The 17,500-nt window shown below is 41.5% G+C and overlaps 1 protein-coding gene across 1 annotated transcript in view; it reads right to left on the minus strand.

Moving 5' to 3' along the window:
• LOC115820826 (ERC protein 2) overlaps nucleotides 1-17,500 on the minus strand; it is a 151,751-nt gene that overhangs the window by 62,148 nt on the left and 72,103 nt on the right. Inside the window, exons 9-12 of the mRNA XM_030784513.1 lie at nucleotides 14,536-14,676; nucleotides 9,237-9,430; nucleotides 5,355-5,366; nucleotides 662-746 (exon numbers count right to left, since the gene is read on the minus strand). Coding sequence (XP_030640373.1) covers nucleotides 662-746; nucleotides 5,355-5,366; nucleotides 9,237-9,430; nucleotides 14,536-14,676 — 432 coding nt within the window. The remainder of the gene's footprint in view (nucleotides 1-661; nucleotides 747-5,354; nucleotides 5,367-9,236; nucleotides 9,431-14,535; nucleotides 14,677-17,500) is intronic.

Raw genomic sequence — 17,500 nt, forward strand, 5'->3', positions numbered from 1 at the left:
ATGGTTGCACATGCACACATACACACACCACAAACACACACACACACACACACATGCACAAACTTACAGTTTTTACAAATTTATATTCTCAGAATTCCAGAAATTTCAAATATACCACAACATACTTGCAGAAAGTCCAAAAATAGCACAATACAAAATAAAGAAAAGAAAAGAAAAGTAAAGAAAAGAGGGCATGAGAGAGAGAGAGAGAGAGAGAGAGAGAGAAAGAGAGAGAGAGAGGGATGGAGAAAGAAGGAAAGAAAGAGTGAAAAGAGGCTTTGCTGGCACATAGCTTAAAAAATGAAGAGACTTGATTTTTTTTTTCCTCAGGATGAGGAGGCGTTGACGAGGACAATTATACACAAGGATAGGAATGCAGCAGATGTCTGGTCTATCAGTGAGAGAGAGAGAGAGAGAGAGAGAGAGAGAAGGAAGACTGAGAGGAGAGAAAGATATAAGGAGAGGGGAAAGGAACAGACATGAGATGAAGCAGTGAGGACAGGAAATTGAGAGAGAGAGAGAGAGAGAGAGAGAGAGGGAGAGGGAGAGTGTGTGTGTGTGTGGTTATGGTTGTGTATGTGAGTGTTTGGTTGTATATTGTGTGTGTGTGTGTGTGTGTGTGTGTGCGCGTGTGCGTGTGCATATTTGTTCGGACCTGTACATTAGGGGGTCCGTCTGTCACTCGGGTTTCCCCAGGCTGAGTGGCTTTGACTGTTGGAAGCTTCTTATTCTGTTCCTTTGCTTGTCTGCAAACACCAGAAAAAACAAGAGTTTTAAATATAATCAAATATATCCAATGTATGTCTGTCCTACTGAATATTTCACTGAGATGCACATTAAGAACAAATAAACAAACATACAAATATTTAACCAATTTCACACAAAATCTTTTTAATTTAATACATTATGGGTTTTTTTTTTTTTTTTTTTTGGAAAAACAATTTTATTTTACCAGTTTCTGGTCTGCTATCTAACTAGAACCAAAATAAATCTACAAATATCACACAATACAGAAAGTGACTATAAATCTATGTAATTATATCTAATATCAGCAGCACTGAGTACATCCTCAGAAGAGGAACAATCAATAACGCAGTGCCTGAGCCTCATTGTCTTCCTTTGGCTTTCCCCTCTGTTTTTTGGCATCTTGTAGATGTATGTTGTCATTCTATTGGACTAAATTATCAGCCAATGTCAAACAATTTGCATTAACATGAATTTGGATCAGGGATTCGAACAGATGCCAAGTTAACCACATATAGCTAAAAATGTCAAACATGCAAGTAAAAACTATCTTGTTGATGTACAACAATGCAACAACGTGGAATATCATGTAAACTTGACTTTCTGGGGGTTTTTTTCTTTCTTTCTTTTTCCCCATTCTGTCTCTTTTTTTTTTTTTTTTTTTTTTTACGACAATAATGCTCTTTGTGGGAAATTTACAAGAGCTAAAACACAGACTAGTCAGGCTGGTATATTTCACTACACAAAAGAAAACGAGAACAAAACAATTAGAGTTTAATCAGCACAGCAATAGCACAAATCAAAACCACCTGGGGATCTTTTGCACTTTTTTATTATTGTTATACAAGGTTTCCATTTAGCACACACACACACACACACACACACACACACACACACACACACACACAGGCTAGTGTAGGTTAAAATCACAAAATTTACTCTTAAGTAAGAAATGGCTCCAAGATCTCGCACTCACACACACACACACAGACACACACACAAAAAAAAGAAATCTGACATTGACAAATTAGACTTTAAGAGCACGCTCAACAACTGTAAACAACCTTTCCACTGGTGGCTGCTGAATTTGTATACATTATTCAATATTCAGAGGATGTGCTGTTTACCCTACTCACAGAAGTACAAGATCCTTTAACGGAGGGGAAAATATTTGCCCAAGAGGGCTTTTGAATCTCCTGTCTGTTTCTCTGTCTCCACACAGTCACTGTTGGTGGGTAATTTATGCTTTTGGCTTCTGAAAATAAACTTTATAAATAGATAAACAAGATCACAAAAGGCATAGTCGCTCTTCAGACTAGTCTGTGCAGGGCCAACCAGAACGACATGCAGGCTCCCAGCCAGAATACACAAGACAGACATCTTTCTGGAGAAGCCAATACGCAAACACACACACACACACACACAGAGTTCTGTGTGTACACTAATAGGTGTGTGGTCATACACATACACACACACACACGCACACAAAATATTTCTGGGTGTGTGAGAGAGCTACACAGGTAGGAATTAACGAGGAATGAGAACAGAGTGATTTAAAGCGAGAATCTCTGTTAGCAACCTGCTATTTAACTAAACACAAGAATGTGTGTGTGTGTGTGTGTGTGTGTGTGTGTGTGTGTGTGTGTGTGTGAGTGTGCGTGGCATCTGTATCTTTGACAACCAAATGCTCTGCTGTTAAGTGAATGGGTGAAAAGAAGTAGAAATATAACTGTCTTAAGCTACATGTTGAGATCTTGGGGATTTTTTTGTAGAAAAACGTCATGAGGAACTGCTAGAGAATCTTACATGAGCGGAAAAATGTTTAAAAAAAAAAAAAAGGTTCTACGAACAAGTTCAAAATCTAAAATAAAATAAATACAGCAGCCAAAAACACAAAGTGCTTAGCAAGCAACATTGCACGAGTAAAGTGACACCCAACTCAACAAAAACAAAGACATTTCAAAAATAACCAAATTCCAGTCTTGTCTGGTAGGACACACACATCCTGATAAAACATGGTTTATAGTGTGTGAAGTAGACATGAGACATAAATATGCACAGCACATGTTATGTGCTCTCACACTCTGAAGGAGATAACATTGAGTGGGAGTACGCTGTGTGTTTCCAGAAAAGGACAGTCGGCCACACACTACACACACACACACACACACACACATCTGAATGGATTTACTTGGATCTGAAGAGGAAGGAGAGTGATGTGATCCAAACACTTTACCAAATTTGGATTCTTTCCTAAAGTGGACATATTACTCACGTACACACAGACAGGCAGACACACACACACACACACAGGGACACATACACACACATAAACACGTGGAACGAGAGTCAGACAGGGGTTCAGAGTTCAGATACACACATACAACACAGACATAGACACAAACACATACACACAGAGAGACACACAGACATAGACACATTCACATACACACATAAAAACACACATACGCACACCCACACCCACACCCACACACATACTCTCTCTCTCACACACACACACACACACACACACATACACATCATACACACACACAAGACACAGCTACTTCCAAATCACGTAAAATTAGCGCAACATTCTGAGTCTGTATGACATCATAACAGGGTGACAGAGAGAAGGGAACAAAGACAAAAAATAAAAAAGGTTTTTGCTCTGCTGTTATTTCATCACCTACTCCAGTTCCATACGAATCGCTGGTGTAATCAGGTGGAATGCCAGTCAGTTGTTAAACAGAGGGAAGTCAAATTGATTTTTCACATTTCCTGAAACATTCTCCAACTGGACCCACCATCCCCTGCACTGGCCAACACAAGCAGCTGCTCTTTATTCCTGGCTGTGAAAGTACCAACTTTCTCTCTCTCTCTCTCTCTCTCTCTCTCTCTCTCTCTAAAAACAAGTTTTAAAACACAGAGAACACCAAAATTTAACCTAAGACTGAATCACTTGGAACAGAGCTCTGTATACTGTCCCATTCAGAGCAGTAATCAACACTGTCATTCACAAAAAACGAGTTTTCATGTCGTCTGTGTTCACTAATAGACAATGGATTGTCTATGAGAATGTTCAAACGACATCTGAATAAAAATAAAATCAACAGATACATTAATACAATGTAATACAATGCAGTATAATATAATACAGTACGCTAGCTCTATGACTCTGTCCTTTAAGTAAGCCTCCTCATTGTTCCAGAATGTTCCTGAATAATGCTGGCCAACACTGCATATTGCATACACATGTGTCAACATCCCCTGTGTGTGTAGAGTACATCTGCACTCGCTTATCTTGCCACACTAATGGGCACCTCCCATGGACTTCCATGTTATGGTAACTAAAGGTATGTCTCTCTGGCCGTAACCCTGGTCCAACCCACAAAACTTCAGGGCGCGTTTTAAAAACTGTTTTAACAACATTTTTTGAATACTAACAGGTGCATCATTGTTCGAAAAGTGTTTAAACTCCTGGGGGCACGTAAAATGTCAAGAGAAACTACTTTTTCCAAGAGTCATCATGGAGAGCCACGTCCACAAATAGCTGTCAGGGTTAAAGAACTGCATTCAGTTTACACTGATGGATATGTATGGGGTTTTGTTTTGTTTTCTTTCATTTTGTTTTGTTTTGTTTTGCTTTGTTTTGTTTTTTAAAGGATTGAAGTGTGTGGTCAAATCTAAGTTCTCTGTTCTTCAGACCTCTTGTGTATGAAAGGTCATTTAGCATAGGTTAGCTATCTGGAGTGTGTGTGTGTGTGTGTGTGTGTGTGTGTGAGCACACACGTGTATATGGATATTGTTGGGCTTGGCAAGTAGATTTGGTTGGACCTGGTTTTCCCTCTTGGCTGACACACTCTGATTCACTCCAACAGTACTTCCCTCTGCTAAGACAGAGAAGCTCCCTACACACACACACACACACACACACACGCGCGCGCACGTGCGCTCATGCACACACTCACTGACACACACACACAATCCCGCTGCTCCTGATCTGCTACACTCGATCAATACACACCGCTCACATGCTTTACTGTGCACTCGTGTGGAGTGACCACACAGAGCCTGTAATCCAGTCTGGGTTTTAGGTTTTCTTACATTTTGTCCCATGTGTGTGTGTGTGTGTGTGTGTGTGTGTGTGTGCGCGCTTCACTCCCGCTCCTCATTTATATCTCATGGAAGGCCAGAGCGATGTGAGGACACTAATTAAAAAGCCATTCATCCCTGTTTTCACACATATCTCAGCAGTGCATGTCAACAGGCATCTGTTCTGGAACATTCCCATTGTTTTTGGAACATTCCAAAATTGGCGAACATTAAGAAAAGCTGTTTTTAAACGAGCTAGAGTAAGGTAGCACCGTCTGCTTTCAAAGAACGAGTGAGCACAAAACACGATCAAAGAATGAAAAAGAGGAAAGAGGGCAAAAAAGAGAAGAAAAAGACCTAAAGACATATTTATAGTCTGGGCTAGTTTCAAAGCCCAGAAGTAATTCAGACGAGGTGTTTCAGAGGTGAAACTTCATTGTCCGGTCAAACATGGCCAGCATTAAAACATCATTTTCATTGCAGCTTGAGTACATCTAGAGTTATACACCACTAACCTGGAGGTCAAACTGGAGGCAGGAACAACATCAAAAAACACACACGATGAGCACAGGGGACGGGAAGAAGAGGAGGAATAGAAAGAGAACAAGAGGAAAGAGAGGACATTAGGATGCCTGCCCTGACAACAATGTACTATACACTGCTGTGTGTGTGTCTGTTGGGGGTCATGGCTGTATGCGTGTGTGCGCGTGTGGGTGTGTGTGTGCGTGTGCGTGGGTGTGTGTGTGAGTCTTTAGTGCCATGATGGAGTGGCTGTTGATGACTCCCTCTGAACCTCATCAGTCTCCACAGACAGTTTTATCCAAGTCTCAAGGTCATGAGAGGGCAAAGGTCACTCCTTTTGGGTTGCCCTCATAGAGGGGGATCGAGATACACTAATACACACGCAAACGCTCACACACATACACACACACACACACACACACACACACACACGCGCACACACACACACACACACACACACACACACACTTAAACACAATTCCACACAAAAAACACAGAAAGACTGGCCAGGATATGACCCCCTGTGAATTTGATGAATGGCGTACAAAGAGGAAAGATGAGGAGACAGGGAAAAGAGGGAGAGAGGGAGTGAGAGACAAAGAGAGGAGGAGAATGGACACCTAAGAAGTAATTCAGTTTTTAACGTCAAAGATATCATGGGCTCCAAAAACACATTAATTTGGCCACCTGAGTTTACTCATTACTCAGATCATCCCAATCATCGGACATGCAGAAATTCATGCAAAACAAAAAAAAAAAGAAAGAAAGAAAAAGAAAAAGAAATAAAAGGCTTCAGGCAATAGATTAATCTTCTGTACAAACAGAATCAGAACATCTGCAGTACGTTTCATATTAAAACAACAAATGTGGGGTTTATAACACATACAAAGTCAACGTCACTCAAATGCTCAGAACATAGATTCAGAATCAACAATGAAAGTGATTAATACCTGAGCAATATCTGCGTATAGATGTTGAGTAACTCACACACATGCACGGTAAAGCCCAGCTCCGTGACTAAGGCCAGTGCGTCTGCAGAAAAAATCACTTTCTACGTGTGCATGGTCTCGATTATGCCACTTTTTGTTCACAAGTCATCCATTTCTTGGGGTACTTAAGAATTATATGCATGTGTTGGCTGTCACTCCTCTAGTCATAGCCAAGTATTCACCCACTCCTGGTTCTCTGCCTTCAACCCTTTTCTTTTTTCTTTTTTTTGGTCCATAAATGCAAAGACCACAGAGTATATTGTTCTACTCTAGGACCTGCTATAGATTTTAATGGGACTAGGCAAGTATGTCATAGTTTAAGTTTCTTATGTTTTTTTTTCCCTTCTCTTTCGACTCCCTGAGTCAAAAACGGCTCCTGAAAGTTTTCTTGACTTGTCTTTGAGCAGCCGGTTTGTTTCAGCGTCCATTGGACGGTTGACAGATGGACTAATATGATGACAAGAGATGGAAAATGTATAACAGCTGTCACAGAGCAAACTTCAGCTGGCTAAACCTTCATTTGGCAGAGTCGAGTCGGCTTGTTAGCTTTTCCGCGCTAGGACACCCCAAAGTGATTTAGATTGTTGGGTAGCTACTAAATTTGTTATTTATTTACTTATTATCACCAGTTTCCCCCCTGAACTTGGAACAACCAATTTCCTATGGACATTCTCAAGTCTCCCTTCTCTCTCACCTGACAGCCAACTTATCCTGGTTGAGTCATGTCCTCTAATATGAGAGGAACTGGCCAACACATAACTCTTCTCTACACACTGCTTAGCACCGCCAGTTCTGGAGGAGAATGCTGAGACCTGTAACTACAGTTGTGATTCCTGGATTGGAAAATTGGATGCGAGGAAAGAAAGCAAGGGTAATGAGGGGGAAGGCTGCATAACTCGGATTAGTTTGAGGATTACATTTAGTCGGTACCGTTTTAGAAAGTATGCTATCGTTGTTTTTGTTTGCTTGTTTGTTTTGTTAATTTTTTGTAGATTCAAAGGAGTTTCATATCGCCGTATGAGTTCTGATAGAGTATGCACATGCACATCCATCAATACAGGTGACTGACATGCCAGACGACAACTCACTTTCCAAAGATATCCAAAATGAACCCGCCCCATGGCTGAGGCGAGGTAGAAATAGGGAGGGGCTTAGCTGAGGATGCTCTGTGATTGGGTAGGGAGGAAATACGGGACGGATCAAAAGAGCAGCTTAGAAAAGATGAAACGTCAGATATCAATAGCCAAAGGACAGACAGACACACATACTTGCACACACACATGCACGCACGCACGCAAACACACAGTGCTAAATAAGCATTAATACATTAGAACTTTCCGGGTGTCCTACTGTGTACGCTATGCAGAAACCATAAGCTTTTCAGCTCTAGCACCAAACACCCTCTTCCAAGACAACACTCTGCCTGCCTAAATCACTCTGTCTCCGCGGACCACAGCGCAGGGAGCGGGCCAGGCGATAAATCACTGGGTAATTGTGTGTGTGTTTGCCAGCTATGAAACAGGAATGGTGGATGTGTGTTTCTTTCCTTTCTTCTCTCCGTTGGAGTGAAGGAACCCTTTCCCACTGCTAATGCACTGGAGCAATGTCAAACCCCCATAAACCTTCTTTCACAGCACGCACACACACACACACACACACACACAAACACACATTAAGTCACAGAAAATACATCTTTCTAACAAAAAAAAAAAAAGCATAACAAAAATGACGGTCTGTTCTCATGGATGCGCTATTCTTTTGATATATTTGATTTCGAACGGACTTAACAGCTGCGACATCTTTCCTTTTTCATCTGTCTTTCTTTTTTTTTTCTTACTTGGGCACAAATTTTTATATATCATTTATTCTGCCGCATGTGTGCACTCGTTCACACCCTCCGTGTTGTTTCGGTACTTTTTGTGGCCACAGAAAAGCAATGAAAATCTGCTTATAAATGAATTGGTTGCCCACAGCTGAGGCGCCAGTCCAGCAGCATGAGGGTTGGTGCATGTCTACCCTGACTCATGCAGAGCCAAAGGCCAAAAGGCTGCCTCTTCGCCCTCACCAGGTTACAGGCGTCTCCACGGGAACATAGCATGAGGAGATGTTCACACTTCACCCCTTCACAAATTTCTGAGTACCCCCATGAAGTGCAGCGGTGGGTTGAATGGCTTGTTTCAGCCTAGGGCCGGTTATGATCTTAATGATGCAGGTGGTAACACTACGACTCAAACGTGAAACCTCAGCACTGGTGAACGGCCAACTGAACCACTGAACCACCTGAACACATTATCACACACCAAAAATAAACAAACAAACCAAACAAAAGACAGCAGGTGAAAAGGAAAACCCGATCTATCATTTGGACTGAACTAGAACCACAGGCCAAGTACAACTGGCAGGTCGGCGTGACACTATAGAGGACCAAATCACATGCCACCACTACACACGCAAAAAAACAAACAAGAAAAAACAACAACATATTTAATGAAACTTAGCAATACATGATTAAAAATGTATTATCTTTTAGCCAAGCCTAATTTTCTTAATTTTAGATAATTGTGAGGATAACACCTGTGATTCTACCACATCTTAGTGGTCCATAGAAATGTTTAAAAAAAAAAAAAAAAAAAACCCAGACCAGATAACTAAAATGTAAAATTGTGTATACTTACCCTGGTCTGCCAAGACAAAATGACAAACAAACAGAAAAACAAACAGATCAGCTGAGAGCACAGTACACCAGCACACAGCACTAGAACCATGACCAAAAAAAAACTTCAGTGAGAACTGACAAAATGCAACTTTAATGACAACACAGTAAAAATTCAAAAGACAACATGTACAATACATTGTGGAAACATTCTGTGTCAGCGTTGTGGTTACCTCTCTAGTTCGGTGATTTTCTTGTCCTTTTCGGTGCGCTCTGTCTCTACCTCCTTCAGGACACCCAGAAGTCTCTCTACCTCCGCCTGGGACTTCACGGACTCCTCTTTGTGGAGGGCCACTTCCTTTTCCAGAAGTTTTAGTCGTTCCAAAAGCTCCGGGTTCCTCCGAGCAGCCTCCTCTGATTCAAGGGCCTTGTGATGCCACGTTGGCATAGGCCAAAACAAATACACACATGCACACACACACACACACGTGCGCACACACAAATGCACACATAGGCCAGCACACAACACAGACACACCCCCAAAACAAATAGGCCCAGGTGACCAGAGTAGTGAACATGCAAGAAAAAGACAAAGGAGAAATGAATGAAGACTTGAACGATCAGGGTCATCTCCACTATTCTGGTGGTGTTCAAGTCAGTAGTTACGAATGTGAGATCACTCTAACCATTTATAAATAGATTTCACAAAATCACATTTACGGAAAATGATGTCATACTAGTACACACAAAAAGCAAATGAGTGGGGATACAACAGTTAAACAAACACTGATGAGAACACTGATGACAGAGCACAAACCACAAGGAACACATATGGCCAGATCTGTTAAGGTCAACTTCATACTAAAAAAGAAAAAAAAATGGCATGTTTTGCAAATTTTGTACAGTGAAAGTATTCTGTAATTTATTGTTGTTGTTTCAAAAATCTTGAGTTGAAATGGACCTATTATTTGTCAAATATCCTTCCAGTTTTTTGTCTAGGGCAAAACACGGTGCATTTGGATTGCAGTCATACACGTTGTCGTGTAATCAGGCAGAAATTATTTATATCTGGCCAACAGAGAGAGGTGGAAACAATTTTAAGTTGTGACTGTCAAACACTAATTTTAATGATTGAGTGTGTCACTTTTTGCCTTCTCACATAATGTGAGGCATGTTGTGATCTATCCAGACAAAAGTGACATTTCAATGGGGCATAAACACAAATAAAGTGGAAAACCCACTTTCTCATTGGACTGTGATGTATTTTTGATATATGTGGATGATTAGGTCTGATCAAAATCAGTTGTCTTCAAATATGCTGACTTCAGCCGTGTAGCTTTATGTTTTTGCATGTTTTAATGTTTTAAGTGAACACTTATTCATTATAAGTGAATGAATGTGTTCATCTTTATGAGCTGTGTTACCACTGCTGCAGCTAAGCACCAGAAACGGTTGAACTTGGGTCTCAGAACTGGTAGGAACGTCTGTCCACAGTACAGACAGACAGACAGACAGACAGACAGACAGACAGACAGACAGACCGACAGACAGACAGACAGACGCATGGCAACAAACATTTAAAGGTGCGATCACACATATGGGATACACACACCGACACACAGATACACACACACACACACACAGATACACACACACACACACACAGAGGGCCTACCACTGGTTTTACTTGCTGAGGGTTCTGGAGAAAGGGAGCAAGAAAGAAAGAAAGAAAAAAAAAAGAAAGAGGGATGAGAGCAGCAGGGGAGAGGTTGAACAAAGGAAGGGAACAAGGCAACCAGAATAAAACAAACAAACAAACAAAACAAAACTAATTCTGTCTTTCAGACATGCTGGTATAAATGGTTAAAATCTGAGAAAACTGAACATTTCAACATGGAAAAACAAGTTTGTAACAGTCCTTCCTTCTTGAGACAATGAAAGACAAAAAAAAAACAAAACAAAACAATGAAATCTCTCTTTTCAAACAGAGAAGTATAACCGAAGAAATAATTCAAAAACGAATTATCTATGACTAGTATCAGATGTAAAAGCATGTTCATTTAACTTTTAACATTGAAACATTTAACAGAAACTACATTTTAAAAACTTGTCTGTTCTTCTCTGCTCCTTTTCATGTGGCTCTCCCTCCTCAGAACATCTTCCCAGGGCTTGTCTTTCACGAGCTGTTTTTTCTCTCACTGATTCATTATGAAATTAAACTTCTCTCGGCCTGGCAAAGATTTTACAAGACCATTCTGAATAGCTTTTTGTACATTGCGCTCTCTTTCTCTCTGTCTCTCTTGTTTCGTTGGAGACAAACATTGTGAAAAGCAGTCACTGTTACAGCAAGTCATTCCCCTCTTAAAAGAATAATATCCTGGAGACAGACTCGAGCCCTGAAATTATCTTTCACTCGCCGCTAAAACATGTTTCTCTTGATTGTCTGTCTTGTTGTGACAGTTGAGGGTGGTCTTGTAAACATCAGACAACCGCTTCCAATTTTTAAAAAAAAAAAAAAAAAAAAAAACCCTTGATAAAGTAAACAAAACTTCTCTTACGTCAGATTAGAGAGCGGGACTTTTTTCACAGGCAATAATAACACACCAAGACAGATATATTGCGTGTTGCCATCGTAAAGTATAATAATAATTAAGGCACATAAATGCTACTTCTCTCTCTGCTTCTTCTTTAAAATAGTTTTTCTGCTCATTTTGAAGATGGCCATAAACATAATCCAATAAAAAAAAAAAAAAGTGCAGGGTAAAACAGAAACATAGAACGTTTCATTAAAAACATTAAATGTGACGGGTTTTTGTTATATAAGCGAGAACAGATAATTGACTCATTTGAACTAGAAATTGCTCAACAAAGCATTGTGGAGCTATAATGCAGGTTTTGAATGAGACTGAAGGAGAACGCTAAGCTGGGAGAGGGACGGAGCATTGGGGCGAGGAGGATTTTGCAATAGTTCCAAAACGTTTAGAAGTGGGGAAAGAGGACCCACAGTAAAAAAGAGAGGAATGAAGGGGTGGGGGGGGCGTGTTATGGATAAAAAAATGATGCAGTCAAGGGCCAGAAGAGGAGTAATTATAAAGAGACATTTACAATAAACATTACACATAGACAGAAGACAGCAGGGAAATGGTGTGTGTCTGCTTGCGTGTGAGTCTGCTTGCGTGTGTGTGTGTGTGTGTGTGTGCATGTGTGTGTGTGTGTGTGTTTGTGTGTGTATGTGTGCGCGTGTGCGCGTGTGCGAGAGAGAGCGTGGGCATGTGTGTGCGTATGTGTGTGTGTGTGTGTGTGTGCCTTTCCTTTGCCAGCATTCTGATGCATCAGGCCTGTTTCAATAATGAATGATTGATTAAAGTTATGTTTGACTGTTTATGGCCATATCCTTAGGGCTTGATACTCCAATAAACCACTGTCAGTGTGTGTTTGTGTGCGTGTGGCTGTGTATGTGTGTATGTGTGTGTGTGAGTGTGCATGTATGCTTTGGCAGTGGATGTTTAGAGGCAAAAAGCTGGAAGATGAAGGACTAAGAGGGAGAGTGAGTAAACAGAGACAGAAAGAGAGAGGAAGAGGAAGAGAGAGAGAGAGAGAGAGAGAGAGAGAGAGAGAGAATAAAAGAGAGAAAGCTATCTAAGGACACATAGTATGCAAAATGAGTGTCAGTGGACAAAAGAAACATGCTTTAGCTCAACTCATTACAAAGAGAAAGAGAACAGAGAAATGTGTGTGTGTGTGTGTGTGTGTGTGTGTGTGTGTGTAAAGATATCAAATTGTTCTACTAACTTCCTCAAAGGCCTGATACACAAATGGCTATCTAAACTGAGTCTACCATGCAACTATGGAAACTTGGTAAGCACACGCACACACACACACACACAGAATGAGTGTCTCAGTGTAATTTCTGTATGATTCCTGCTGTTGCTGATATTATCACATGATGATGAAGGGTGAGGTGGTGTGACCAGATGGACTAGGCATTTCATCTGATGTAGCATGTTACCTCTCTCTCTGTCTTTCTCTCTCCTTCTCTCTCTCTCTCTCTCTCTTTTTCGCACACAAACCCACATTCACACACACACACACACACACACACACACACACACATACACACACCTCTAACCGGGACAGACGGACGATGACTTCACAGCTCAGTTACACGATCCCATGACAAATATTGAGTTTTTGGCTTCTCATGAATTGCTTTAATGATGCAAGTGAAGCTAATGTGACTCAGTCAAGAGGTCACTTCCCCTGAACACACAGCTGCTCCAGTTGACCACAAAGTTTTTACACACAACTCACAATGTGTAAATACTGCAAGTGCTGCGTGGGCGCAGATCAACCTATCCCCCGTAATCATTTAGTCTACGGCGATGATGTGCATCCCTCATCAGAGAGCTTCCCTCCCCCCAAAACACTTCCTCCTCTCCTCACAAACACTCACCGCTGATCCGGTTTATCAAAGTCTCTAAGATCTGACCACCGCATGAGACACACACACACATACATACACACACAGGCACACGGGCGAGCACACACACACACACACACACACACACACACACACACACACATACACACGCACGCGCGCGCACACACACACACACACACACACACACACACACACACACATACACACGAGATTACTAGTGGTTCTCTAAGCGAGGGACAGTTTTGGGAAAGCAGGCTTCTCCTGTCTCACCATACAGACAGACCTGATCAGTCCAGTCATCCAATCAGCAGCTGCAGATTGCCACAGCTGCACATGTGGTTTAGAATCCAGAAAAGGCAAAAATGTGTTAGGTGGAAAATGAATCACTAATGAGAAGGGGAAGTGTTGTGTAGTCTTTTTTTTTTTTTATTCGTTTACAGGAAATGAGACGTAAACATCCCTGTGACAGAGCACAGAATATTAAAAATATTATGTGAAATGTTTACGACTTTTTTAAAATTGAATTTAAACTTTTTTTTTTTAATCTGAAGGAATTTATCTGTGGAATTTTCTCTTTTTTCTTTAACTTTATCCAAAAAATGCTGATTTTCTGAACCTACTCAAAACACACTGAAAACTTTGACATTTGAGCAGTTGAGGTATTTTTGTCAGGGGTTTAAGTTTCAAAGTAATGTGTAATCGTGTTGCTGTCATCCTCACAGAGAGTAGAACAAAGCAGAATCTTTGACCATTTCTCTTTCAGATGAAAGACGGCGTGTTTGTGTGCGTGTGCAGGCGGGCTTGTGTTGTGTGTGTGTGTGTGTGTGTCTTCATGTCTTTGCTTTAATGTTCTCAGCGGGAAGGGTACACCAGTATTTGTTCAGTACGTAGCTTCCGTGTGCGTTTCCTCTCTGACAGTACTATCCATTGCTCGGTTTCTCATGGCACAGATAGGCATCAAAGCTTTACCCCGACTCCAAAACTCAGCGTGTTTGTTTTGTCACTCAGACCCATCTCTGAGCCACTATCTGTCTCATCTTACAGACTACACCTCGTAACTCCAAAGAGGAGCAGCCCTGGCTGCTACCCACCTTCTGTAGCTGAGCCTCCAGTTTACTACACTCCTCCGTCTTTTGCTCAATAGCAGTCTCCAGGGACTTCAGTCTGGAGTCCATTTTCAGACCAGAGGAGGCCAAGGATGAAGCACGTTCTTTCAAGTCAATTAAAGAGGACTGAAAAAAAAAACACAGGTAAAAAAAAAAAGGCGAGAGACAGAGTGAGGACACCTAAAAAAAAAAAAAGTTTTTCTCCACCGCTTCCAGAGGGAGGTCCAAACTCCATCCTTTACCATTGCAGACATTCCAAGCTCCACAACAGGGAGGGCATGCACTGTGGGGACCAGGTGTGCTGTGTGAGCTCAAGCCCAATGTGAAGCCTGTTTGTCAGGCCTCACAATGTGGAACCTCACTCAGTCTACCATCTGGGTTCCACCCCAGGGCCCATGATCTCCACAGTGCTCGGCTGCATGGTGGAGCCTGCCCACAGACAAAAGCACACCTGGGCAGAAGAGCGGTCTTACAAGGTCTGTGAGATTTCTGGAGCAGTACTGACAAAACTATTCACACAATCAGTGAGTTTACCCCGCAGTTTAGCCCTTTAGCCAGACAGGGAAAATTGTAGGTTACATCTCCCACAGACAGAATTTGTTAAAAGAGAAGACCGAACGGGCAGGTATCACTGGGGCTTAGATTTGGTCCTCAACAGTGAGAACGCTGCTCTTTTTCACCCTCAAGACAAAGCAAGGCTTAGTTTCTATCTGAGAGTTTGGTAAACATATGTCCGTCAGTCAAAGATGTGCAGTGCTAGGCAGATTTAAAAAAAAAAAAAACTAGCAAGCTGAAGGCCTCGTGTTGTGAACTCCCTGGTATGGATGCAAACTTTGTCAATAAGCTCTTAATGTTATAGTTTTAGACTGTAAACCAATCAAAAGAGAAAAGATGATTAAAAAAAAAACCCCTTAACTGTATTTGATAATGAAATCTTTATATGTGCTTCTCGACGCGTACGTCATAAAATGTGGGGAAAAAAAAACATCCACACCCTATGTAAACAAAGTGATTATGTTCCTTCACTTATGCAACGCTATGTTAGATGTTTGCTGATACTGTAATTAGATCCCGAAAAACTGCACGCTGTTTATGTACTTTTGATTAGTGTGTGAAGGGGGAAGTTTCTCTTTGCTTGTATATATACGCGCATGTCTCAAAGTCAAGGTAAAGTGAGATATAATTTCTCTGGAATGATATGGGCGAGCTCGATCGGATATAAAAGAAAACATTCTCATAAATTTTTGACTCTCAACCACCCCCACCCCCCTCCCCTGTCCCTGTAAAAGACAGCCCAGGCATGTTCACTGGAACAATGAGAATCCTCCCCTGGCACAAGCCAGACAAGAGTGGAAGGACAGATCTATAAATTATATTCTTTTTTTCCGCTTGTCTATATCTCTCTCTCTCTCTCTCTCTCTCTCTCCCTCTCTCTCTCTCTCTCTCTCACTTCACTCGCTCTTTCTACACTTTCTTTCTATGCACTCTCACTCTTTCTTTTTTTTTGTCTCCATCTTTCCCTCTTTCTCTCTAACTCTCTTTTTGTCTATATTGCTCCCTCTGTCTCTTTCCCTCCCTCTCCCTTTCTCTCCTCTATTTTTTCCCTCTATCTTTCCTTCTTTCTCTTTCTCTCCAACTCTCCTTTTGTCTGTATCTCTCCCTCCTTATCTCTCTAACACTCATTCACTGTTCTTCTGCTTTTTTCCCTCTCTCTCTATCTCCTACTCTCTTTTTGTCTGTATCTCTCCCTCCTTCCCTCTCTCTCTCACTCTCTCTCTCTCTTTCTCTCTTTCTGTGGAGGAAAAAAACAAAAAGCATGTAGGGCTCTAGCAGTAGAGACGTGTGTGTGCACAGGTGGGTTGGTACGAAAACGATGGGCATTTTACTGACAGTGTTAACACTTTAACTACAGGGTGCACAAACCACATTACAACCACCGCCATAGCTAGCTATTAAATACAAAAAATTCCTCTGATTCCATTTGTACAATAAAAAATAATTATAAAGCAAGCATTTTAGTCTGTATGAAAGCCGTCTTTGTGGCGAGCTTTTTCTTTGCGAGCGGAGTTGGCTGTTTTCAGAGAGAGACAGAGATGTGTTATTGTTAGTTGTGTGTTGAGTCGGTTATGTAAGTGTGTGTATGCGCACGCGTGTGTGTGTGTGTGTGTGTGTGTGTGTGCGTGTATGTGTGCGTGTGTCTTCAGAATGAACAGACACAGAGAAAAGAAAAGGTTTGTGAGACTGAAACTAGAACCAACAGTAGGAGAGACAACACAAAAAGAGAAGCATACAGGGACAGACAAAGACAGATAAGGATACAGCAATAGCACAGCGCACATGAAATACAGTTAGCCTGACCTCTGGCCAGGACTGCTGGGATTCACTGGTCTGTGGGAAGTGTATCTCAGTTAACTGATTTAAAGTATATAAAACTCAGTACCTGAACTGTACTTTTTTTTATTAAAAAAAAAAAGAAAAAAAAAAAGGAAAGTCTTTGTTTTACTTGGTTAACCCGTTAAGGCCGGATGCAACATTTGTGTGATCCCGGGGTGTGACGTTTGCCTGATGCGATGTGAGTGCGTTTTAGATGATGTCATCATTTTCAAGACCTGTGACCGATGAAATGCATTGTGATTCGCTGAAATACACGTGGGGAAGACAAACTGGACCACATCAATGTCGCTCCCCTCGCTCAGGTCGTCAGCCACTGTTGCGGTCTGAAGCGCACCTTTAGAACCGTTTTTGCGGTCCACACGGAGGCTAAGAGGCTAAGACAGACTAAGAGCGCTGAGAAAAACAAACAAAGCATTTCATCTTCCCCACGTGGATTTCAGCGAATCACGACACATTTTATCGGTCACGGGTCTTGAAAACGATGACGTCATCTAAAACGCGCTCACATCACATCCGGCTCTAAAGGGAGAGGCACGCAAACGTCTCACCCGGTCTT

Source organism: Chanos chanos, chromosome 9, assembly GCF_902362185.1.
Source record: "Chanos chanos chromosome 9, fChaCha1.1, whole genome shotgun sequence".
In the NCBI taxonomy this organism is placed as follows: Eukaryota; Metazoa; Chordata; class Actinopteri; order Gonorynchiformes; family Chanidae; genus Chanos; species Chanos chanos.